We start from the raw sequence: 26997 nt of genomic DNA, 5'->3' as shown, positions 1-26997 counted from the left end.
CAATTATTAATAGCGCTACCTACAGTTGGCATAACGAAACTTAACTTATCAGGTGTGTGAATTAGTCTTTCCCGTTTTTTTTCAAATTTTGAGCCTTTATTGTGAAAAAATGGTTACAAATGAATTATTGAAAGTATTGGCCATCGCTAGCTACAACTTTTCCCCATCTTTCTGGCAACATACGAATCCCGTTGCGAAAAAATTCGACCGGTTTGGCCTCTATCCTGTCATCCACCCATTTTTTGGCTTCCTCGTAGGAATGGAAGTGCTGGTCAGCCAGGCCATGCGTCATCGATCTGAAGAGATGGTAATCAGACGGAGCAATGTCTGGACTATACGGCGGGTGGGGTAGGACTTCCCATTTGAGCGTTTCTAAGTAATGTTTCACCGGCTGTGCAACATGTGGGCGAGCATTGTCATGTTGCAAAATAACTTTGTCGTGCCTGTCGGAGTATTGTGGCCGTTTTTCTCGCAGTGCGCGGCTCAAACGCATCAATTGTCGTCGATAGACCTCGCCTGTGATCCTTTCATTCGGTTTCAGAAGCTCATAGTAAACCACACCTAGCTGGTCCCACCCTATACAGAGCATGAGCTTGGCGCCATGAATATTTGGCTTGGCCGTCGATGATGATGCATGGCCGGGTAGTCCCCATGATTTTCTTCGCTTCGGATTATCGTAACGGATCCACTTTTCATCGCCAGTCACGATACGATGCAGAAAACCCTTTCTTTTATGTCGCTGAAGCAGCTGTTCGCAAGTGAAAAAACGCCGTTCGACGTCTCTCAGCTTCAGTTCGTACGGCACCCAATTTCCTTGCTTTTGGATCATTCCTATGGCTTTCAAACGCTTGGAAATGGTTGTTCGGTCAACCCCAATGCTTCAGCAAGTTCTTCTTGCGTTTGACACGAATCTTCATCAAGCAAAGTCGCCAATTCTTGATCTTCAAAGATTTGCGGCCGCCCGGAACGCTCCTTGTCTTCCACGTCGAAATCGCCACTTTTGAAGCGTCGAAACCATCCGCGAACACTTGAATCATCGACACAACCTTCTCCATAAGCTTCCAGAAGCAACCGATGCGCCTCGGCAGCAGATTTCTTCAAATTGAACCAATAAAGTGAAACTTCCTGCAAATGACGTCGACTCGGCTCAAATTTCGACATTTTCACGATTTCAAAAATTTATGATGCGAAAAAATTTCAACTAATGTGTTAGTGTGGAATTGTTGACAGATGAATAAGCTTTGATTATGACATATGTAACCATTAAATACTCGCACAGTATTGGTGGCGCCATCTCTTACAAAAAACGGGAAAGACTTATTCACACACCTGATATATTCTCAAAATTGGCAAAACAAAATCTAATCAGTCCATTCACCAGGTTTTTAGACATCTTAGTTTGATTATATCATCTGACGTTCTAAACCATAGATATACTAGTTCTAGATGAGATTAGTTTGTCTTTGTTCTAAACGTTTCAGTGCTATGACGTCAAATTGGCCTGATTGGCGTTCGCGGTCCCGTGCTATTCGTAGTCGATAAGAATTAACACAATTTAAATCAATTTTATTGAGTTCAATTCGAAAATTAACATAATGAAAATGCTATTTTAGTATTTTAAAAACGGTATTTAAGGTGGAAAACCTAAATTCATTTGATTTTATTATATTATGTATTATCCCTATTGGCTGAATTTGTGATATATTATATTCCAAGTCATTCGAAACAAAAAGTTCAATAGGCAAACATTTTTCAATCTTGAATACTCAGAACAGTGATGATTAAGGATTATCCAGGATAACGTTTTGTATTGTTTAGCAAATGAGAGTTTTCAGGGGTCTCTATAGTTTCAAAACCAGTCTATAGAAAAAAATTTTTCTTTTTGAACCTTTTATTTATAATGATTTGGACTTGATAACGAAACCATCTTCAAATTAAATTCGGTCAGCCGTTAACACTATGACTATATGACTAGAATATCCAGAACGATTGCTAAAAAAGATCATTGATTCCTGCTAAAAATACCTACCACACAATAATAACAATTATCTTTAATAGACGAACGAGTGGTGAACAGATTTTATACTTTTATTTGTAAACAAATTAAACTTCCAAAAATACCTCAAACGATGTATCCAACAATAAAAGAACAATATGGATCTAGTGAGAGATAAAAGAAAATCTATTCTTATACTTTCAATCATAAACCACGAAAACTGTTCAAAATACATCCATCAATTCACTCAAGAGTCAGAAATTTATATGGCATCATAGTTTTGGCCGTGAATAGTGATTTTTTTCACGAAAACTAAAAAATTAAGTGTTCTCATCAATTTAGTTGACTATTCCCCTCGTTTTGATTTCCTCCAATCAATCACAAACGCTCAATTTTGAATTAAAAATATTTTTTTTTCAAACGTACAATAACAACGTCTTTTCTCGACTGACAGGATCATCTACTTTTCCTCCGCCGGAGGGAAAAATACTTTTTTCGGCAACCGTCCGGGAAGTGCTCACTTCCCGGACGCTCTTTCTCTGAGAAAGTAGCATTTCCCGGCCTAGTCCGGAAAGTACGTACTTCCCGGACTAGGCCGGAAAAGAATCATAGAATCCATAGCAACCGAGATAACGGCTGACAGTTCATATGAAATTAGTTGTCAAAAATTTGCATGTTTTTTTATCGCAATCGCAATAAAATATGGAAAACAGCAGCGATAGTGTTATTTTACATAGTTGTCGAAAAAATATTGTACGCAACACGCCCGAAAATGGTTTTTTTGGACTCACAGACTTCCAGGACTCGCTTACGCTCGTCCTGGAATTTTGTCTATTCGTCCAAAAAAACCCTATTTTCCGGACTTGTTACGTAAATTACTATTTTGGACTCACAGACTTCCAGGACGAGCGTAAGCGAGTCCTGGAATTTTGTCTATTCGTCCAAAAAAACCCTATTTTCCGGACTTGTTACGTAAATTACTATTCCCTCCGGCGCCGGCGGAGGGAAAAGTGGTTGCTAAGGAAATGATTAATTGGTTACTAAGGACAAGAATGAATAATTCTAATTCAAACGTCATTTTTATTGACCAAAGTTATATTGTACAATTGATTAATGTGGCATTATGAAAATTGAAACCATATAGTAATGGATGGTTAGAATTATGTTCAAAAGTTGATGGCTCAATGTGGTCAAATTTGTGGAAGAGAAAACCCATTCGTTGTATTGTTGTATAGGTACTCAACCGATAACATAATATTGATTTTCGAAATCGAATAATTCGAAATGACAACCTTTATTAGAATCTTTGTCAAGAAAATATATTCCAAAAAAATCTGAGGTTTTAGAATTTGAAGACAGAAAAATTTTTGAATTCCTCGATGTCAAGATATGTATATCATCCTCAATATTATCACATCTTATCTTTTTATCTTATCTGAATTTTGGCAGGACATGATCATAATTTTGGGACAAAATTGCAGATAATATTAATTATCAGATATTCTGGTGCATTCAGAAGAATCGAGTTGAGCAGTATAACAATAAATAATTATCTACCTCTCACCTGCTAAATAAAGGAGAAAATATAATATCCTTGAAATGACATGGAGGATGGAAGAGCTCTTCTGTTGCTGAAAGTTATGTAGAACTGCAGCACAGAAAAAACTGGATATTGCTGAAATTTTGGCTACCTATATTCTTGCATCGAGTAGTCAAATTTTGAACGTTCTCATTATAAATACAATTGACAAAGGTACTACATACCTAACCACTTCATACCTGGATTATCATTCAATGCAGGGATATATTATGCATTCTAATGTAACAATCAAAGTTTTCAATAATTGTACTTTCAAAAATATGGACTGAGAGTTCATTCAATCTTCAAATTATTATAGAATGAATAGAATATATCAAAACAAATCTCATTTATTTTCATAAAATCATATATTAGCACAATTGCAGTAATTCTTCTTTAGTAATCAAAAATATAAGTGCATTAATATTGTTGATGAGAATTATAATTCTCTCAATCATTTATTCTGAACACTAATGATATATCTGCTAAAATTGTTAGGTTAGTTATGTTACAATATATTTCATCAATGCTTTACGATAACTTATCCGTAAAGAAAACATTGTAAACAATATTCTTCATCAAAAATATTTCTAGTTATTTCAATCCTTTTGGATATCCAATGCAGTTATTAAATATATAAATACTTATGTGTGGATTGCACATAATAGTATTTTCGAATCTTTTCACCCTAGAGAGTTCAAGAATTCTGCAAAATAAATGTAAATAGTAGCCATACGAGATGTAATAATTTTGCTTGATTCTACCTTCCATTTTATGAAACAACTTCTTCTATACTATTAGATAAGTTCGAGATAACACAGGATCTACTTGATATATTTCTATTTAGGCAAGTTCCAGGAATTTCGATATTACTATAGTGTAGAGTAGATATTGTATTTGTTATTGTTCACGACTTGACTTCTGAGCAGAAATGAAAATAAACGATGAAGTGACAGATAAATCCGTGACGGCTGACGGGAGAGTTCGTAGTACCAACACCAACATAAAATAATAAAATGTAACCATGAGAGCTGTGCAAATCTAATATATTCTCGTACGATTTTGTTCAGAATTTGATTGTATGAATTACAAAACGTTTGAAAAAAAAAATAGCATATTTCATTCGGAGTTGAAGTGACTTTTCATGGCTCGCTTAAATTCCCCGCCTCACTCCGTTCGGCGGGGAAACATAAGCTCGCCATGAAAAGTGACACTTCTCCTCCTTGTGAAATAATATACTATTCTAAATGGGAAAACTGTATGACAGCAACTGTCATCACTTTTTTCGAGTTAACCCGAGGCAATACTTGACTGCTGATATCACCAAAAATTACAATACCTGTGAAAACAAGATCGCATGAAACAGTCTTGACTTGACAAATACCATTCGGGCATTCAATTTTTCATGTGAAAAAAAGCGAAAAAACGCAATGCAAAATGACATTTTTCAAGAAAAAGCATTCGCAAGTGCTAAAATCCCCGTCTTCGACTAGAATTTTTGTTGCCACCAGCACTCATACTTTCAGTTAAAATCGAGGTTAAAATATAACTCAGCAACTTCTTTTTTCGATTTTTTTCGGAAAAATTAGATACCCTTATGATATTACATACGATATATTTTTTAATCAACGAAATAAATTCTGCTCCCCTGATAAAACTAAATTCGAAAGTACTCCTTCTATTTGAAAAAATCAAAGAAATTTCGATGAAAACATTATATGTGAAGTATTTTCCAATTAGAAGTTTCATTTTGAATAGTCCACTATCTGGACACTTTTGAACATTCTTCTTTCACGAGTTAAATTTACGTCATCCCTAAAAATCATTGAACTTGTTTGAATTCATTACAACAATGGTGAAAATTTTGCAATCACAATTCGCAAAAATGAAGCACTTTTGGGTCGTCGTAAAACACGTTTTCGGCCTTCAAAAGTTAAACCGGTGGAAAAATTTGAGCTGTTGGGACGAGTTAGTGATGTGAAGAATCGGAACAGTGTGCGTCGCTCAAGAATAACTGAGAATTATACTGCTGTAGCCTGTATTGTCGACAAGAATTTTTTCGATTCCTCGTTGATCTTGGGAATTCGGCCTACCACAAACAACGTTACACCATATTCTGCTCAAAGACTTAGGTCTTAAGGCTTCTAAGGTTCAGTAAGGGTACGCCACAGTTTGGCCATGGGTTTCTTGTAAAAAATGTAAGAGATACTAAAGCAAAACTTCATATATCAGAAATGATGATGAAGCGCTCAAAAGCTTACGACTTCACATATATACTTTACTCATGTTTTTTTATTCTATATTCACGTATAGGGAAAAATTCTAAAATTGTAGACATTGTGACGAAAAGTCCAGTGCTTCACCACTTAGCCACCGAGGAAGTTGAAAGTTCCAACTGCATACAAGGAACCGCTTCTCCCGGAATCAAATTTTAGTACTATCCCTCACAAACTATGTAGTTCGCAAGGGTTAGGGATCTCATTCGGTTGGTCACAAGTATCATAAACCGGAATCATACTGAAGTCAATAAAATATCGACGATGAGTTCTCTTCCAATATTAACTTTCTCTATCCCTTGCGAACTTCATAGTTTCAACTTTCTCGGTGGCTTAGTGGTGGAGCGCTTGACTTGTGATTCAGAGGTTGCTGGTTCGAGTCCCGCTCGAGGGGGTACTCTTTTCGGGATTAAAGAATTGTTTGTTAGCCATAAATTATTATGCTATTATAGTTAATATCATATATTAACCAATATTTATAATGAATTTTACGTTAGTAAACCAACTTCCATGGCCCAGTTGACGATTTTCTCTTATCAGTGTTCTCATTCATCGAATATAGGCCCCAAATCGAACAACAAAGGAACCGCGAAACACTTCGTTCACAAAGTGTTGCCAACAATGAAAAACTACCCGTTGTTCGTCTTCATCTTTTCAAACCCATTCCGATGATGAGTTTGGGGAAAATCAATCTAGCTCGCTCCATTGTCGGCATCAATTAGCATCAAGCGGCTCACATTCATCGACCTGATGGATGCCTATTTGCCTTTAATAGGGTTTTCGTCTAGCAAAATTCATTTCATTAAACGAAGAGAGGGCCATTCGACATTCGCCTGCGAAGTTCCCATTAAAAACACATCAAATGGAGATGAGAAGTCATTTTGTTTTCGACTGGAAGACTATCGTTTTCAAATGGAATAATTTAAAGTTCAAGTGGAGTAAACTCGATTGAAATTCGAAGATTTATTTGTCTTGCTGAAAAGTTGCTTGGGCATTTTTGGGAGGATCGGGAGAGATGTAAGGGAGTTCACAAAAGGGACGCGTAACAAAAGGATTCACAAGCTTTCTTAGCATTGTAGGAGAAGATGAAATCGTAAAAGAGGGATTTGAATGAAATGTTCGTTCATTTGTATATTGTAATGACCTGCTTACACTTCATTATGCAGTAAGAAGCGAAGGGTTCGATTAAATCATCACGGAAAATACGAAGACAATTGAAAAGAATTAATTGAAAATGAGATTCACGTAAGACGAACAGACTTTCATTGAATTGGTATAAAGAACTTCAACTGGGAATTTCAGTAACAGGTGGTTCAAAAGTGTTCAACTGTATGAAAGCTTCAATGTATTGAAATGATTCATTTCCACTTGGGATCGTATATGTGATGGTGTTTGAACATTTACATCCTATAATAAAATTCCTTGACACATTAACCCTCACAAAATCATTTGCTCATCACGACCATGGACATTTTGTGGTAGCATACCTCAATACTTTACTCTGTATAGGAGGTACCAAATTCGATGCTAACTGAAAGCATCTCGAGAACTCAAAGTACATATACACTGATCAACAATTGCTAGGGATCACTTATGAACTTCTCTTCATTTGTATTTTTTTCAAGTTATCTCGTGAATATCTGTACATTATATGTTCTCTAAGGAAAAAGTAAGATGTTTTTTGAGTTGATTATATCAAAGTCTTCCTCACTTCATCGGCTCTTGTTCACAAAATCGATTATTATCTGTAGGCTGTTACAGGTGGAGTGAAAAGCAATGTGGTATTTGTTATTAAATCTGTTTTTTCTCTCGTTCAAACACATAAGGTGACAATAATTGAAGAAATGAGAACAATATCAGCTCATCAGTCATGCCGAGAAGACGTTTGGCTCCTGTGCAACTGGACCAAATCATACGGTGGATACAGGAAGGTTTGTCCCAGCGAGAAGTGTCCCGGCGGTTGAATGTTTCGCAAAGTGTCGTGAGTCGGGCTTGGAATAGGTTCATCCAAAACGACTCAGTAGCTTATGTTCATGGGGGAGGTCGGCAGTACAACAGCTGCCCAAGATCGTCTTTTGATCCTCAATGCTAGGAGAAATCCCACTTACCCGGCGTCGCGGCTCAATAGATCACTGAGAGTTGCAACAGGAGTTCTAATTTCGAACCAGACTGTAAGACGACGACTACATGTTCGTGGTTTGAGAGCACGTAGGAGGGTACAACATCCCCGATTGAATAGGGTACACCGGGTTCATCGACGGCAATGGGCTGAGGAGCACCGCAATTGGACACTTGAAGATTGGAGCCGATGAGTCTAGATTTCGTTTGGTCAACTCCGATGGACGTATTCTTGCTTGGAGGGAAAGAGGTCGAAGGTATGCAGAACAGTTTATGGTACCCACAACAGCTTTTGGCGGAGGTTCTAATTGTGTATGGGGATGCATTCGTTTGAACCAACGCACAGAGTTGGTTGTTCTGCAGAACACCACCATGACCAGCCAGAGATATCACGATATGATTATTGAACCCATAATTGTTCCGTTTGCAGCTGCCGTGGGCGAGAATTTCATTTTAATTGACGATAATGCCCGTCCACACCGTAGTCGTCTGGTTAATGAAGCGCTAGAAACTCATACTATTGATAGGATGGACTGGCCAGCTCGCTCTCCAGACATGAATTGCATCGAACATGTCTGGTCTGAGATGTCTAGGCAATTGTCAACCTTAGAACAACCGATCAATAACCTGGAGGACCTTTCTAACGCTTTACGGGATATTTGGACGAATTTGCCGCAAAATTTTATAAAGCGTTTGATCGAAAGTATGCCTCGTAGGGTAGAATGCTTGAGACGAGCTCGTGGGGGACCAACTAGGTACTAGCTTAACCGAAACTTCAGCCTTCTTGTGGTTTCATCATGAAATTTTTATGTTATTCAAACACAGAATTTTGAGTGTTCCTAATAAAGTCTTTTTTTCTCTCCAACTTTCCATTTTTTCATTCTTTTCTCAAGTGAACCATATTGTCAACTGAAAATACTCTGATATCTGACTAAATTTATAATCTTGGAGCGAATATTTCAGAAATAAATTTAGAACAAGTAAGTGATCCCTATCAATTGTTGAGCAGTGTATTTCGAAAACGGTTCAATTTTTTGTATTCACCTAATTTGGATAATAGTAGGTACCTTCTTCATTTAATTTTCTTCGCTCCATCAAATGCTTCTATTTACCAATAAGAATACAACAATAGAAGTTGTCTTAAAAAAAAGTATGACTCATCCTCTTAAAATACCCTTAAAAATGTGTTTAGAAGTTATGAGGAGAAATTTTTTTGATTTCTGAATATCTCGAACAGAAACCAAGATAAAGCCAAATACACTGCTCAACAATTGATAGGGATCACTTACTTGTTCTAAATTTATTTCTGAAATATTCGCTCCAAGATTATAAATTTAGTCAGATATCAGAGTATTTTCAGTTGATAATATGGTTCACTTGAGAAAAGAATGAAAAAATGGAAAGTTGGAGAGAAAAAAAGACTTTATTAGGAACACTCAAAATTCTGTGTTTGAATAACATAAAAATTTTATGATGAAACCACAAGAAGGCTGAAGTTTCGGTTAAGCTAGTACCTAGTTGGTCCCCCACGAGCTCGTCTACAGCATTCTACCCTACGAGGCATACTTTCGATCAAACGATTTATAAAATTTTGGGGCAAATTCGTCCAAATATCCCGTAAAGCGTTAGAAAGGTCCTCCAGGTTATTGATCGGTTGTTCTAAGGTTGACAATTGTCTAGACATCTCAGACCAGACATGTTCGATGCAATTCATGTCTGGAGAGCGAGCTGGTCAGTCCATCCTATCAATAGCATGAGTTTCTAACGCTTCATTAACCAGACGACTACGGCGTGGACGGGCATTATCGTCAATTAAAATGAAATTCTCGCCCACGGCAGCCGCAAACGGAACAATTATGGGTTCAATAATCATATCGTGATATCTCTGACTGGTCATGGTGGTGTTCTGCAGAACAACCAACTCTGTGCGTTGGTTCAAACAAATGCCTCCCCATACACATATAGAACCTCCGCCAAAAGCTGTTGTGGGTACCATAAACTGTTCTGCATACCTTCGACCTCTTTCCCTCCAAGCAAGAATACGTTCATCGGAGTTGACCAAACGAAATCTAGACTCATCCGTAAATAAACATAGGCTCCAATCTTCAAGTGTCCAATTGCGGTGCTCCTCAGCCCATTGCCGTCGATGAACCCGGTGTTTCCTATTCAAACAGGGTTGTTGTACCCTCCTACGTGCTCTCAAACCACGAACATGTAGTCGTCGTCTTACAGTCTGGTTCGAAATTATAACTCCTGTTGCAACTCTCAGTGATCTATTGAGCCGCGACGCCGGGTAAGTGGGATTTCTCCTAACATTGAGGATCAAAAGACGATCTTGGGCAGCTGTTGTACTGCCCTGCCGACCTCCCCCATGAACATAAGCTACTGAGTCGTTTTGGATGAACCTATTCCAAGCCTGACTCACGACATTTTGCGAAACATTCAACCGCCGGGACACTTCTCGCTGGGACAAACCTTCCTGTATCCACCGTATGATTTGGTCCAGTTGCACAGGAGCCAAACGTCTTCTCGGCATGACTGATAAGCTGGTATTGTTCTCATTTCTTCAATTATTTTCACCTTATGTGTTTGAACGAGAGAAAAAAACAGATTTAATAACAAATACCACATTGCTTTTCACTTCACCTGTAACAGCCTACAGATAATAATCGATTTTGTGAACAAGAGCCGATGAAGTGAGAAAGACTTTGATATAATCAACTCAAAACATCTTACCTTTTCCTTAAAGAACATATAATGTACAGATATTCACGAGATAACTCGAACAAAATACAAATGAAGAGAAATAAAATAAAACGAATTAATTTCCACTATATTATATTAATATAGTGGAAATTAATTCGTTTTATTTTATTTATAATGAATTTCCGCCAAGTAAGGACCGAATCCATTAAAAATGAAGAGAAGTTCATAAGTGATCCCTAGCAATTGTTGATCAGTGTAGGTATTTGAGTTTTTGTAGTCACATGATGTCGAGAGATTCATCCATCGCGAGATTATGGATAATTATAGAAGTTGTTCCAAAAAAATCATGACTCACCCTCTAAACACACCCTTTATAACAATATCGCAGATATGTAGAAGTGTAATATAAAAAATGTATTTTAACAACATATCTACCATTTATGTACGAATGTGACGAATCTTGTGGTATTCACCGTTTAGAAGTTATGTGTGGAAATTTCGTTAATTTTTTCAACTTTGAAGGATATATCTCCCTCAATATGCATTTTGGGACATAAGTTTATTCATCAAACTCCCTTTTTTTTCAATGTACTATAACCCCCAGAAAGCTTGGTACACATTTTTTACTCACCCTGTATACATAAACGAAAATTCCGATCAACTGATAATTTTCAAAAAGTGCTTTAACGAATAATGACTCCTAAGATAGTATGTATTTCATTTCTGAACAATGAAAGGACCCAAAAGACTTGCGACCCTCGTGGCGGTATCTATCGGGAGCAAGACCAACTTCAACCAGAAATGAGTAAGGAATAGAAACCTTCATTTTATTTATCAATAATATTTGCTGCATGGAAAACGAAACATTTGTGATTCATTAAGAATTTAAGAAGTTATTCTCCCAACTAGTACAAACAGATTTACATTCTGATTCCTTTACCAATTAGTCAGATATAAATTATTTATTCTTTAATACAAAACTAGGTACCTATATTTCTCATATTCACATATGAAGTAGGTAATCCAATATTGAATAGGTACTTTTTGAATACCTCACCCTCAAAACGTTTGTCAGAGACACGTTATCAGAAAAATACATGAATCTTCAATCTTGAATGAAGGAATTGACCAGTTGTTTCATGTGTTGCATAACAAGCTGAAATGCTTGGATAAAATTTCATCAAGCTCTTATTATGTGCTGTATCCGTAGCGGAGTCAAATATTTGGCACATATCGTTTTCCATCACAATGGCATACCCTCTTCTTTACAATGAAATAAACATCAATTTTAAAATATTTTTTTTTAATATCAAAACGAAACCCTTATTGGATAACCCTTGAGTTTATTCTTTGTTTGAAACTGAAAAACCATATATGCATCTGCTTTATATAAAAAACATCGGGTTCAAACCGATTCCATCAAGTATTCGAAATAGTCGAATAGAAAAGTTCACTAGAAGACTGCAGAGACATTGCATAAAATAAAATTGAAATTAATTGGGTTTGGATATTGAGCTTTCAGGGTTTTATACTTAGGCAGCCTCTAAGTGGAAATTATTTTCAATTAAGGGTAATTATTTTCAATTAAGGAAATCGATCCTTTCTTCGGCGATAACCAGCTTATTACCTTCATTTTTTTCTCGGTCTAGGTAGATATTATATCAGAATAATCAGTGAAAATTGAATTATTTCTTCTCTTTCAATAAAAAATGAAGAATCTGCACATTGAGAAAAATTGATGGCATATTTCCGAGCTCTGTTCACAAGAAATGAAAGAAACTGAAAACCGCACATTGATATTATCCTTCATTTTCGTGTTTTGAACAAATATAATTATCTATTTTCATCAAATCATCATTGATGGTATCGCTACGATATGAAAACATTACTTATTGAAGGGAAATTTTCGTAAGTAATTGCACAAATGCATCAAAATTACCGATAATTTTGCATGACAGCGTGTTGTCATAAAAACTGCATGAGTTCATTTTCATTTTTGGAGAAAGAGCATAAAAAAAAACTATGCATCTACATATACATCTATGAACAGTGCAATTATCGCTGGGCTATTTTGCTTCCTAAAGGGTGTTTTTTTTTAGAGCTATAGAACTTTAAATAGCAATTAAACAACGATGGATTATTCGATTGACATGAATTTTATTTATCCGCAAGATAATCTTGTGGCATTACATTTTGAATATCATTTCTGGCATATGACCGCCACGGCTGGCTCGGATGTAGTCCAATCTGGACGTCCAATTTTCGATGACTTTTTCCAACATTTGTGGCTGTATGTCGGCATTAACACGGCGAATGTTGTCTTCCAAATAGTCAAGGGTTTGTGGCTTATCCGCATAGACCAATGACTTTACATAGCCCCACAGAAAGTAGTCTAGCGGTGTTAAATCACAAGATCTTGGAGGCCAATTCACAGGTCCAAAATGTGAAATTAGGCGGTGACCAAACGTGTCTTTCAATAAATCAATTGTGGCACGAGCTGTGTGACATGTTGCACCGTCTTGTTGGAACCACAGCTCCTGGACATCATGGTCGTTCAATTCATGTATGAAAAAGTTAGTAATCATGGCTCTTCAGCGATCACCATTGACTGTAACGTTCTGAACATCATCGTTTTTGAAGAAGTACGGACCAATGATTCCACCAGCCCATAAAGCGCACCAAACAGTCAGTTTTTCTGGATGTAACGGTGTTTCGACATACACTTGAGGATTAGCTTCACTCCAAATGCGGCAGTTTTGTTTGTTGACGTAGCCATTCAACCAGAAGTGCGCTTCATCGCTAAACAAAATAAAATGGACGTAGTGCCAGTGCGCGATACGTATTCCGCACAGAACCATTATTTTCGAAATAAAATTGCACTATTTTTAAGCGTTGTTCAGGCGTGAGTCTATTCATGATGAATTGCCAAACCAAACTGAGAATAAATCACTTGACAGCTGTTAAATCGGTTGCCATCTTGAACAGCATAAAGTTATATGCCTCGAAAAAAAACACCCGTTACAATGCAATTATCGCTGTAATTTTCGATAATTGTTCTCCAAATACATAGAAATTATCAGTTCGCCTCAAATACTTCAGTTAAAATATTCAGTGCGTTCAACCTATTACGATTAATAGCTGACATTTTCTAAAATTTTTCCGAAAGAATATGTTTGGGCTCCATTACATTTTTAAATTGTTCGGTAATAGGCGTCCAAAAAAGTGTGAATGACCAAACATTCTGTTTTCTTTTAATTTTCAGATTGGATGGAATAAATGTTCCCATCAATGATTATAAAAATGTCAGTACTTACCTCCTTTTTTCTAGTAGCACTTACAAAATATCGTTCGAATAAATTCATTCAATTTGAAGTTATCAGTTTTTAACAAGAACCCTTCGATTTATAAAAATCGAAATATCCTAAAAACGCTAACTTTTAAGCATATGAAACTTCGAATATACTTGGGGTTAGTTTATTCCAAGCAATCTGAAAATTCAATACGAAAAGTTTTGGCCTATGAGAAAAAACGCATGTTTGGCCGTTTATACTTTTTTGGTACACCTGTGTTATTACAAACATGTAGCTCTAATGGAACCTAATGTACTGTATCGAAAAAATTTTGAAAATTTCAGTTCTTAACCGTAATGGAGCTTCGCGTCAATGGTGGACACTCAGTATAGCTATTTTTTTTTCAAATGGAAACTTATTACATAGTTCTATAATATTCTCAGTAGGCTTTTTTTTTATTTCAAAAATTTTTATCACACGTTCTGAGTAGGTACTTAGTTGAAATATTCATCACATGCTATGTATTTTCAGTATAAATATTAATTACATGTGCTAAGTATTTTCAGTAAAAATAGAAATGTCTGAAATTTTTTATAGTTTCGATTTGTCAGAATTAGCACGACAAATCAAAGCAATTGTGTTTTTTGGACTCACGTTTGTACTTTTGATATGAACAATTTTGTATTTCACATAATTCAATTCAACAATTAAATCGAATTCAATAATCTCATATTTTAAATATATTAATAATATTCTAATAAAAACACAGAACCTCCCTTATAGTATTTATTGAAACTTCAGTCTTTTCATTAGAATATTTCAACTTCCAACTTGGACATTAGATTTCAATTCAAATAATATGTTTCAGGTGTTTTTCGGACTCAGCGCTGGTTGGATGGTATCTTTGGCCCTATGTGTTCCACCACTGTTGGAAATTGTTCCCTACGGCTACATCGAGGGTCTAACAACATGCTCTTCAGGTTACAAATACGAAAAAGGTGTTCTTATGTATTCTGCCATTTACACGATCTTTACTCTAATTATTCCTGCCACGCTCATCATTTGTTGCAACTTGAAGGTAAATCATATTGAAATCGCAGTTTGTACATTATAATTTTCACACGAAAATGTATATTTCCACATTTTATATTTCAACGGAATACCTAAAAATTTTGACTCAAACTTATCATTGAGAAACATTCTCAATTGTGATCGCCAATGACGGACAAAACTGACAGGGATGATGAAGAAGAAGAGCCATTATAAATATTACAATTTTGCTTCCGCCATTTTGCAATAGATGACACTAGCGATGAGTGGTAGTCGAAATAAATAAATCGTAGATGTCATACAATAAGCTTAGGTTTGTGTGAACATAACGCCATCGAAATATTAGTCGATTTGTGTCTGCATCATGAAGTTATTCTCGATTAAACATCTCAGCTTACAAGCCAAATTCTCGTCATTTGCGGGAAGTTTTTTTCTGCTTTGATATGAAAAATCTGCAGCTGAGGCTCAACGAATGTTCTCAAATACCTATTGGTGAAAGAACGTGCCGAGAATGGTTCCAACGCTTCAAGAACGGTGATTTTGACGTCGAAGACCAGAATGGTGGTGAAAGAGAGAAGGTTTTCGAAGATACAGAATTGGAGGCATTACTTGATCAATACTCGTGTCATATGCAACAATTGGCAGCATCATTGGGAGTGTCGCAACAAGCTCTTTCAAAATGCGAATAATTCAAAAACAAGGAAATTGGGTGCCGTACGAGTTGAAGCCCAGAGATGTTGAGAAGCCTTTGTTTTGCTTGTGGACAGCTGGTTGCAAGGCAAAGACAAAAGGTATTTCTGCATCGTATTGTGACTGAAGACGAAGAGTGGCTTCATTACGATAATCCCTATTGCAGAAAATCATGGGTATATCCCAGCCATGCTTCCACGTCGACCGCCAAACAGAATATTCACGGTTTCAAGGTCATGCTCAGTACTTGATAGGATCAGCTCGGCGTAGTGTATTATGAGTTGTTAAAACCGACTGAAACAATCTCAGGCGATCATTATCGAACGCAATTAATGCGTTTTATCCGAGCATTGAGAAATAAACGGCCGCAATACACCGGGAGACATGATAAAGGAATTTTACAGCATGACAATGCTTCGAAAGTGCTTGAAAACGTTGAAATGGGAAGTCCTACTCCACCCGTCGTATTCTTCAGACATTGCTCCCTCGGACTATCACTTGTTTCGATAAATGGCATACGGCCTGGCTGACCAGCACTTCTGGTCTTATGAAGAAGTAAAAAATTGGATCGATTCGAGGATCGCTTCAAAAGTTTTTTCACTGCGAGATTCGTACGTTGTCCGAAAGGTGGGAGAAAGTAGTGGCTAGCGATGAACAATAATTTGAATCATAAAAGTGTAACCAGTTTTTAACAATAAAGAAAAAGACGGCGGAAGCAAAATTGTACGCCTATGTATATTAAATTTCACATAAGCTTTTCAAAACTAATCGGAAAGAACATTATTCTATTCTAAAATTGATTTCCACAATTATAGTGTAGGTATTATAAAAAAAAAAAATTTTTAACACCCACATAGGGTTTTCCAATAAAAGGTTTAATTTTGTTCAGCCCTCTGTCTGGGCAGCTGTCACTTTTGAAACTGTCATCTTTTGACATTTCTCAAGTAAAAACTATGTCATTACTAAAAATGAAACGATATACGCTTCAACCAAGCAACGAAGTTCACTGCAAATATGATGAGAATTTTGCAGTTGAAGTTCTCAGAACTGAAATACTTCTGGTCGTCGTGAAGCATCTTCTTAGCTGGCAAAAGGAGATCTGGGTGCAAAATTTGAGCTGTTGGACAAGTTTGTGATGTGCAGAATTGTAACCGTGTGCGTCTCTAAAAACAACTGAGAATACTGAAGCTGTAGTCCGCAGTGTTGACGAAAATCAAGGTTTGTTGATTTCTCGTCCAAATAAAGAACCGTATTTTGCATAAAGATATGGGTCTCAATGTTTTTATTTTGTGAGACGATGCTATATGCCACACAAACAACGAAACAATTGCAATTTTGCATGAAAAATTTTCTGGTCGTGTCATTTCTCGAAGAGATGATCACAATAGGCCCCAAAAATCTTGTGATTTAATACCTTTAGACTTTTTTCTTTGAGGCCACGGAAAAGATAAAGGCAATGCCAATGCGGCAGAACGATTCAAAAAGTTAAAGATGGAATTGGTGAAATTATCGAGGACACAGAGTCGCAAATTGGTGCTAATTGGTAATGGAAAATTTCATGATAAGGAAATGGTGCTGAAACCATTTGGCTTGGCTGATATCGTTCTTCTTTATTAATAGCATACATTCCTCTTTACAATGAAAAATATCCATTGATTTTTTTTATAATTTAAGTACCTATTTGGTATTATTAAAATCAGAATGAAACCTTTTATTGGAAAACTTTTACAATCAAAGCATTTTCAATGATGATGACTCTTCGCGTAGAACCCACAAACTCATTATCTATGCTTTAAAAGCTTTCCAATAAAGTATATCATGATGTACCTATCTACTAATTCATTAATTGAGTTCTTAATATTGAAACCAAATATCAATCTTCTATTTTGAACTAATTACTTTTTCTTCTCAAGGTTCTTCTCGAGTTCCTAGTGGAAAAATAATTTCTAGCAATTTTTGTCATTTTGATTTAATTTTGCATGCTTGGTTTTTCAAACAGAGAATAAAATAAAAATATTTCATTCCAGATTCTGATGATTGCCCGCTACCACAGGCATCGAATTGCATCCGCAATTTATGAAGTCACATTATCAGCTCAAGTGACGATCACACACCAGAGAAATCCGTTTTTCGTTCCAACAGTAACAGCTCCAAACTCCGGAGGTCCACCAAAGTTCAAAGGAAAGAGTGCAATTCACGCTGTTTTCCAGTTACTGGGTTCATTTTTGATTCTGTATTTTCCTTATTACGTCCTTGTCGTGTGGCAGGCACTATCTGGGACGCTGCCAAGAACCAAAGAGAAGATCGAGTTACATCCTTACCTATATACAGCAGCAACAGTTCTTCTAGTTACATCGATACCAATCAACGGTTTCTTGTATGGAGTCAAGAATAAAACTCTGCGTAAAACATTCCAGAATTACTTGAGAAAGAAACAGACCAAAAGCGAAGTAAACCAAGAAATACAAGCGAGAACGCCATCTACTTGTGGATCTCGAAGGCCATCATTAACCCCTCTTGGGTTCTTCTCGAAGCCTTCATTGCAAAGAAGGCTATCCGAGGCATTTCTGGATGTCCAAAACAACATGACAAGTCCTAAAAAGGCGAAAATCAAACGAATCGCTTCCGATATTGCATGGAGACCTTACTCGAACTCAAGCTTGAATCTTTCAACAACCGAAGAAGTTCCGGACAAAATCAAACAGACACTGAGCTGTAATACTCTCCAAATTCCTCTAGATACTGATCCCGTTTCTGTCATAACTGAGGAAGAAATTGTCATCAAGTTGAACAAAAACACCACCAATACTCGATCTTCTACTGCTCATTATTTGCTGCAAAAAATCTTCACTGTGGGTGAACCAGAGAGAAGTGTTAAAAAGGCAGCTGTTATGAAAAATGTCTTGGATGCAACTCCGAAAAGATCTCCCAGAATCCTCATCACCAGAGCTTTCTCGGAGGAGAGTGAGAAATCTATTCCACACTCTCCTGCTAAAGGTAATATAAATAGAATCTATTCCACATCTTCTTCGAGCGTGTTGGAGAAGAAGTGGAGACAGATTAAAACCAAATACGAAGACTCAGAGTTCGACGGTGCTAAATTCAACCAAACCACCAAGCCTCTCTTGAACAACAGCTATTCTTCAGGTAGAGATAGTGACTCATCCGATGCATCAGATACTTCTAGTGGCAAACTCTTCATGTCTTTAGATAACAGGAAGAGCGATTTCGATCCTGAACCAAATGAAGAGCATCTACTTCTATCATGGCCTCTCCAGAAGAAATACGTGAAAGAAGAAAATCGAAGAAAAAAAATTCTCAAACAAACTATAGTGAACGTTACGCAGGAAATTGTACTTTAACTAGTCATTATTATTAAGCCAACTTAAATTATTATTCTTCTATGTGATTTTGTCAATGTGATACGCATTATTTTCTGTATATAAATATTTGTTTTATGTTAAAACACACACACTTGAAAATAGAATCTTTGAGTATTCTCGTATATTGCCCATCAGATACATCAATCTGAAATATATTTCACTGACATATCTCTGAATTTTTGTTTCTTCAAGTGAATTAGATAGTTATAAATTGAATTATAACACAAGGTGGATAAACATATTTTCTTATCGAATCAGAAAATTAATATTTTTCGTTCGTCTGAATTCGATTTCGAAATTATTAGAAACTGAATTGTGTTCTGACAATCTGCACAAAATATAGCAAGATTCAAATCTTCATATTTTTGACCAAAACCTGTAATGAGATAAATTGAAACATAGCCGAAATTAATATTTCTTAGGTTCAAAAATTATATTGTTGATTATTTCGAAAGCATTTATTCTATTCTCTTGAATGTATAAATATGGGTTGAATTAGTCGATATATAAATCCAAAATGGGTTGTATTAATAGGAGCTGATTTACTCTGTAGAATTTCTGTCCACTATTGTGTATAGAAAATTAAAAAAAAAAATTGTTCCACTCGTTGATATCTGCAAACTATAGATTTATTGTTGGAAGTAAAGATATGTATTTATATGTACTAGTTATAAGATGAATAACATTCCATGATTTGGAACTGGTTTGTTGGAAGACATTTGACGAAATATCTCAGAATTATTCTAGTAGCAATATACAGGGTGGTCAATTAGAAATGAAGGGAAAATGTTTTGAAATTTCAAAATTCTCCACAATACAACTTCTAAAATATTCCTATTCTGCTGATGTGATCTGCTATCTGCCAGTAATTACTAACGGTTTTCTGTTGGTCACCCTGTATATTCTGAAATATAGCCAGAACATAATGTCGAAGAGTTGAAATACCAATGTCTACAGGGTAAAAATATTACAATCAAAATGGACGCGATATGCAACATATCCTGAAAATCAGTATTAATTTATTCAATTATATGAATGTTTAGGGCTACAGCTATCTAATTTCTATGGCAATTAGCACTTAGAATTATGTCATGAATGATACTCTTTTGATTGATTTGAATCAATTCTAGTCAGAATTAGTTGTAAATATGTTTAAGTTTCATTCACTCTACTTAGTATAGATGCCGATAGTGCAAATTATTATGATGTCATCATTAACGAAAAGTGTCAAATTATGTGATTTTGGTAATAAATGTCGATAAAAGCATTAATATTTTTTAACCCTGAATTAAGAACCTAAGTAGGGTATTTCAGAATTCAGTATCAAGAGTTTAGTTTGAAGGCATGTTTTTTTGGGTAAAATGTTTTTTTTCCATGAACAAATGTCGAAAAAAGCTTCGTTATCAATCCTCAGAGATTGAAGATTTGTTTCATTATTCTGTTCATGACTTTCCGTTATTCCGTACATGCCATTTCAGGGTTCAAGTCTTTTTCGCCCCATTCACTACACACTTGAAAATGGTCTAGAAAATAGCGCTTTATTTCGAAGGAAAATACATATTTGTGAAAAAACTTTCTGAGAAATAATGTGTAGGTATATATTCTCAATTTTATGAGAACACAAAATAAGGAATGAATTGAAAATTAACATGTATAATTAAGTCACTCTATAGACTTAACCCAAAACTGAAGAATTTTCAAGGGTGACGTTTTAATAAGCAAGCTCTATGAGTAAATTTATCCATAAATGTATTGTTTACCACGCCTCCTTAGGCATGCTTGATGCTTCTCAGTTCAGGTTACTTCGTTACTTCTACAAGTATCTTGTCTAAAGCATTTTTTGCGTTGGCTAGCGATGACGAGGCATTCGGCCACCAGGTAATTCGGAGTTTCCAACTAAACTCATTCTTATGAGGTGCTTCCTGAGGCATCTATGACCTGTAAAGATGTAAGTGGAGAAGTATAGCACATTCTTGGTAAGATCCAGATAGTTCGTAGGCAGTATCGGAGTTAAATAATCCAGCCCATGAAGATTTAGCCAGCGTGTTTCTCTTTCATTTTATTCCTTCTCTCTTTCTTGTTGGTACATTAATCTATACAACGCCCAATGAAAGGAGTTTGTGTTCTTTTATCTGAAATTCGAGGTCACTATATTTTGAAATTTTTTCGACCTCTTTTTGATGCATGTTGTTGTTATTTGGTATTGCTACGTCGATGAGTATTGCTGCCTTTTGATGTTTATCAACAAGCAGTATATCTGGCCTGTTGTGAGGGACTGATTTATCAATCAAAACTGTACGATCCCAGTACAGTTTATAGCGTTCGTTTTCCAGGATGGTTTCCGGTCGGTACTTGTAGTATGGCACTTTTTCAGAATGAATTAGTGTTAATTTGGTTGCCATTTCTTGGTGTAGTATCTTTCCTACTGCATCGTGTCTCTCTTTATATTCATTTCCTGCAAACATTTGACATCCTCCCGTGATATGTTGCATTGTCTCATTCGTTGGACACCCATATCGATCGTCAGTAATAGTTCTAGCCTTTATGATATGCTTGCAGTTATTTCTTGTTGAGATCACGTGATCTTGGATGGCTAAAAGAAATCCTTCCGTTTCTGGATACATCGCACCTGATGTGAGCCAATAGTTCGACGCTTCAATGTCGACACGATCCTGGTTCACCTCGTTGAAATGTCGTCCATGTAGGGGCTTTTCTCTCCATCTTTGCAGTTTTTCTTGGATTGTCTGGTGGTTGAATGACAATTGCTCCTTGTGCAGTTGTGAAGGTGTTGAATCGTCTGCTTCACAGTACTTTGTAGATCTCTGACGTGCCTGATTAGTCTTTGAAGTATGTTCGTAGGCATTCAATTTGATCATGGGCAAGTTCCATGATGTCTAGCAGACCTCTGCTTCCTTTACTCCCCGGCAGTGTCGTCCTCTCAATGCTACTTTTCGGATGGTGCTTGTGTGCTTTTGTCATCAAGGTTCTCATTTTGCGTTGCAGTTTTTCTATATCTGTTTTGCTCCATGGAATTATACCGAAAGAGTATGTTACAATTGAACATGCATATGTATTGATAGCTCTCGTCATGTTCTTGCTGTTGAGGTTTGTTTTCAAAATTTTGTTGATTCTCCTAATGAACTCAGTTGTTAAGTCTTCCTTCATTTTTTGATGGTTTATTCGTCGGTTTTGTTTAATTCCTAGGAATTCATAAAGATCGTCCGATTTCATTGCTTCTATCTCCTGTCCATTGGAAAGAGCGATAGGTTCATCTTGGGTTTTTCCTCGCACTACGCTAATAGTACGACACTTGTCCAGTCCGAATTCCATCCCTACGTCTTTCGAAAAATTTTCCACCAGTTTGACCATAATTTGCAAGTGGTTTTTGTTGCCTGTTATAAGTTTTAGGTCATCCATGTATAGCAAATGATTGAGTGCAATAGTATTTCTATTTCCTTTGACATTGAAACCTTTTTCAGTAGCATTCAGTTGTTTAGAAAGAGGGTTCAGCGCCAAGCAGAACCATAAGGGACTCAATGAATCTCCATGGAAAATTCCCCTTTTTATTGGAATCTCTTTAGTAGTTATATTCGCCGTAGAGAGTTCGATATTCGTTCTCCAGTTGCACATTGCATACTTCAGAAAGTTTATTGTAATTGGATCGATCTTGTATATTTCCAAAATTTTTGTCAGCCACCCATGTGGAATAGAGTCGAAGGCCTTCTTATAGTCAAAATGTGTCATAAAAAGATTTCTTCACTTCCTAGTAATTTTCTCACCGTCCTTGCAGTACCTAAAAGAACAGCTTTTTGCATTATATTACATATATACTCACTAAGTCCCAGTTGCTTGATATTCTTCTTGAGATTTTTGGTCACTATTCCAGTTGTTGAGATGATAATTGGAATAGTTTTCGTTGATATCATCATTCCCCACTGATGCTTTATCTGAAATTCGAGGTCCCTATATTCTGAAATTTTTTCGACCTCTTTTTGACGCATGTTGTTGTTATTTGGTATTGCTACGTCGATGTGTATTGCTGTCTTTTGATGTTTATCGACTAGCAGTTTATCTGGCCTGTTGTGAGCCTCTGTTATTATTATTTTTATTATTGGAAGACTTGTGGAACACCAGATAGGTCCTGAAATTTTATGATGGTGTATGAACATTTGTGCACTGTTTATTGAAAAGATTGTACTGTTCAGGAAAGATTAGGCATTCAATTGCTAATCGCTATTGAATCACTTTCGACGTAGTCCAAACATACTCGTTTTTAACAAATTTAAAATTTAAAATTTAAAGCTGGTCTAATGGATTCCAGACAAATAGACCGACTGACAGACACTGACACATGACCAAATTTGTTCAGAATAGTATAAAATGCATATTTTGGACGGAAATTTTTTAAATACCGAAAGTGATCACAAAGCTTCTTCGATAGACTCGGAAGCAAAACTATCAATCAACCAATATCCGATTCTTCATGCAATTAATAAAATAACAACTTCCTAATCCATCATAGCGAGGTGTGGAACATCTCACCGAATTCGACCAGGTAACCTCTAATCAGCCGATATCGTAATGGTATTGCTATGCATTTTTCTTTGGTGTTTCGAAGGTTATAGGTGCAATAAAATCTATTGTGTTCAACGTTTAATGCTCCTCAAACTTGCAATGATCCATTAGAGATGTTGGGGAATATTGGTGCAAAAAATTCCATATTGTATCGTGTGTGCTGGATGTATTTAGCAGAATAGGTTTAATATATGTAAGTCCAAATCTAATTCAAAAATTTATCTTGTAAGGAATGAACTATTTTTTAGAAGTTAACCTAATTGCATTGACAGAATGAATATTGTTTTCATGAGTCGATATAGATGAATTTTCATATTCATGTATTGCCTGCTTCTTAACAAAGTTTTATTAGTGAGGAGTTTTTCAATTAGTGATAAAAAAAATATACATATTTCATCCAATCTCATTCTTTTGTACCTACTTGTTTTGTTTCTGTTAACTGGACTCAAAGTCAATCTAGCAATTGTTCCTTATACTGTATTAGGTGTTTCATATTAATAAATATAGGAACATGCTTTCAATTCGACTGCAGGACGATCTGGATTATCTGAATCAGTTTTGAAAATTGTCCTAAGTCTATTTTTATGAGATACAGGGCGCTTTGAGCATTTCATCAGAAACTTCAAACAATTAAGTATAACTCTTGAACGCTTTTTCGATTACATAGATTTTCAAGAAAATGTCAAGAATTAAGTCTAAAACAATGTCCAATAATCCATGAATTTTAAATATTCCAGACAAAATTGTCACTAATGTTGTTCACGAATAACTTATACATGCTTCCAATGCAAATGCAGGACAGTTTGGATCGTTTGAATTAGTATTGAGAACAGGTATAATAACTCTTGAATTTTTTAAGGGGCGCTTATACCACCTAACATTCTCGTGATCTGCCAAAATCTACCTACTCCTCTCCCCTCAGCAATTTGGAAATGTCAAAAATCAAAAGTGCCTCTAATTTACCTTTCTTTTCTACTAATGAGTGTTTTTTTAGAGCTATAGAACTTTAAATTGCAATAAAACAAGGATGGAATATTCGATTGACATGAATTTTATTTATCCGTAAGATAATCTTGTGGCATTACATTTTGAATATGATTTCTGGCATATGACCGTCACGGCTGGCTCGGATGTAGTCCAATCTGGACGTCCAATTTTCGATGACTTTTTCCAACATTTGTGGCCGTATATCGGCAATAACACGGCGAATGTTGTCTTCCAAATGGTCAAGGGTTTGTGGCTTATCCGCATAGACCAATGATTTCACATAGCCCCACAGAAAGTAGTCTAGCGGTGTTAAATCACAAGATCTTGGAGGCCAATTCACAGGTCCAAAACGTGAAATTAGGCGGTCACCAAACGTGTCTTTGAATTAATCGATTGTGGAACGAGTTGTGTGACATGTTGCGCCGTCTTGTTGGAACCACAGCTCCTAAACATTATGGTTGTTCAATTCAGGAATGAAAAAGTTAGTAATCATGACTCTATACCGATCACCATTGACTGTAATGTTCTGGCCATCTTCGTTTTTGAAGAAATACGCACCAATGATTCCACCAGCCCATAAAGCGCACCAAACAGTCAGTTTTTCTGGATGTAACGGTGTTTCGACATAAACTTGAGGATTAGCTTAACTCCAAATGCGGCAGTTTTGTTTGTTGACGTAGCCATTCGACCAGAAGTGCGCTTCATCGCTAAACAAAATAAAATGGACGTAGTGCGCGATACGTATTCCGCATAGAACCATTATTTTCGAAATAAAATAGCACTATTTGCAAGCCTTGTTCAGGCGTGAGTCTATTCATTATGAATTGCCAAACCAAACTGAGAATAAATCACTTGACAGCTGTTAAATCGGTTGCCATCGTGAACAGTAATGCCAACTTAAAGTTATAGACCTCGAAAAAAGACACCCATTTCTTGCTCACATGCAGGAATTCCAATACGTTTTTACGACTTTATTTTTAATTTTATAGAAGCCGGATTCTCAGCTTCCGGCAGTTTAATATTTTTTTGTGGATATTCATAATAAATAAATATTTGTTCAGAAAGTTATATCATGCATTAATTTATTCTTCAATAAGAAAGTGATCTAATTTTTTTTCCATTCCAAAAAAATAACACTAAATAATGACGAACTCTTCATGAAAATTGATATAAATAGATGGTCTCTAGCGTTGAAACAATACACACCCCTCTCAATAGATTTTCAATTTCAAGGATTGAGTCTAGAATAACGGCCAATATTCAGTTCTAGTTAATACACAGTAACTCAGTCTTGAATATTGAAAATCATATTCTTCATGTTATATCTTGTGAAACGCCTATTTTTCAAATAAATGCACGTGTTTAAACCTTATTGAATACTCTGTTGAAAAAACTTATTTGCGATTCTGCTATACTTCTCATTTTTTATGTAGTACTAAATATCCAATATACTTTTTCGAATAATGTGTTGATCCTTTCTTTGCATTCTTCCAAAACGATTGAATAATTAAATCTTACAGTAGTAGTGTACTACTATCTTGTTTCATCAAAATCTACAAATTTTGGGATGGTAGGCCTTGCTTCAGTTGAAGACATAGCATTGTAGCGAATTAGCTTGAATCATATAACAATATTTCATCGAAAATCTATGGAGAGGAAATTTCTTTTTCAAACACCGCTAAGCGCCCCTTTGATATTTTTCATTTTGGAACTACACATTCATCAGGACTGAATTAAGCAAATTATTTTTGATTATTATTTATTTTTTTCATTGAACTTTTTACACTGGAATAGTTTTCATGAAATCAATAATGATATTCACAAACTATTTAATTGTATCTGTAAACAATATTAGTCACTTAATCAATATAGAATTTCGAATGAGAGAAATGATTCATGTAATTATTCATACCCACATTCGATAATCAATGTATGTAGGTACCTACTAGATAACCTTGTATGAATTTTTTTTTTAATCATACTCCATCGGACAATTGATTACATCAAAAAAAAAACGAAACAATATAAAAATAGTTTTTTTTATTTCAATAATTTCAACGTTGATATTGTTCAATAGTAACGTGAATATAACGGGTGTTTTTTTTCGAGGTATATAACTTTAAGTTGGCATTTCTGTTCAAGATGACGACCGATTTAATAGTTGTCAAGTGATTTATTCTCAGTTCAGTTCGGCAATTCATCATGAATAGACTCACGCCTGAACAACGCTTGAAAATAGTGCAATTTCATTTCGACAATAATGGTTCTGTGCGGAATACGTATCGCGCACTACGTCCATTTTATTTTGTTCAGCGATGAAGCGCACTTCTGGTTAAATGGCTACGTC

The 26997-nt window shown here is 35.8% G+C and overlaps 2 protein-coding genes across 2 annotated transcripts in view; both read left to right on the top strand.

The window, feature by feature from the left end:
* The window catches only part of LOC123682573, a 386250-nt gene extending 365895 nt beyond the window's left edge, over nucleotides 1–20355 (top strand). The window contains exons 6-7 of the mRNA XM_045621284.1: nucleotides 14834–15043; nucleotides 17733–20355. Of these exons, the coding sequence (XP_045477240.1) occupies nucleotides 14834–15043; nucleotides 17733–19067 (1545 nt within the window). The 3' untranslated portion in view covers nucleotides 19068–20355. The remainder of the gene's footprint in view (nucleotides 1–14833; nucleotides 15044–17732) is intronic.
* Nucleotides 20356–23698: 3343 nt separating this feature from the next.
* The window catches only part of LOC123682572 (glutathione hydrolase 1 proenzyme-like), a 66955-nt gene continuing 63656 nt past the window's right edge, over nucleotides 23699–26997 (top strand). The window contains exon 1 of the mRNA XM_045621283.1: nucleotides 23699–23856. The gene's annotated coding sequence lies outside the window, so the exon portion shown is untranslated. The remainder of the gene's footprint in view (nucleotides 23857–26997) is intronic.

The sequence above is a fragment of the Harmonia axyridis genome, chromosome 6 (genome assembly GCF_914767665.1).
Source record: "Harmonia axyridis chromosome 6, icHarAxyr1.1, whole genome shotgun sequence".
Taxonomy (NCBI): Eukaryota; Metazoa; Arthropoda; class Insecta; order Coleoptera; family Coccinellidae; genus Harmonia; species Harmonia axyridis.
This window is presented reverse-complemented; position numbering and strand designations above follow the sequence as displayed.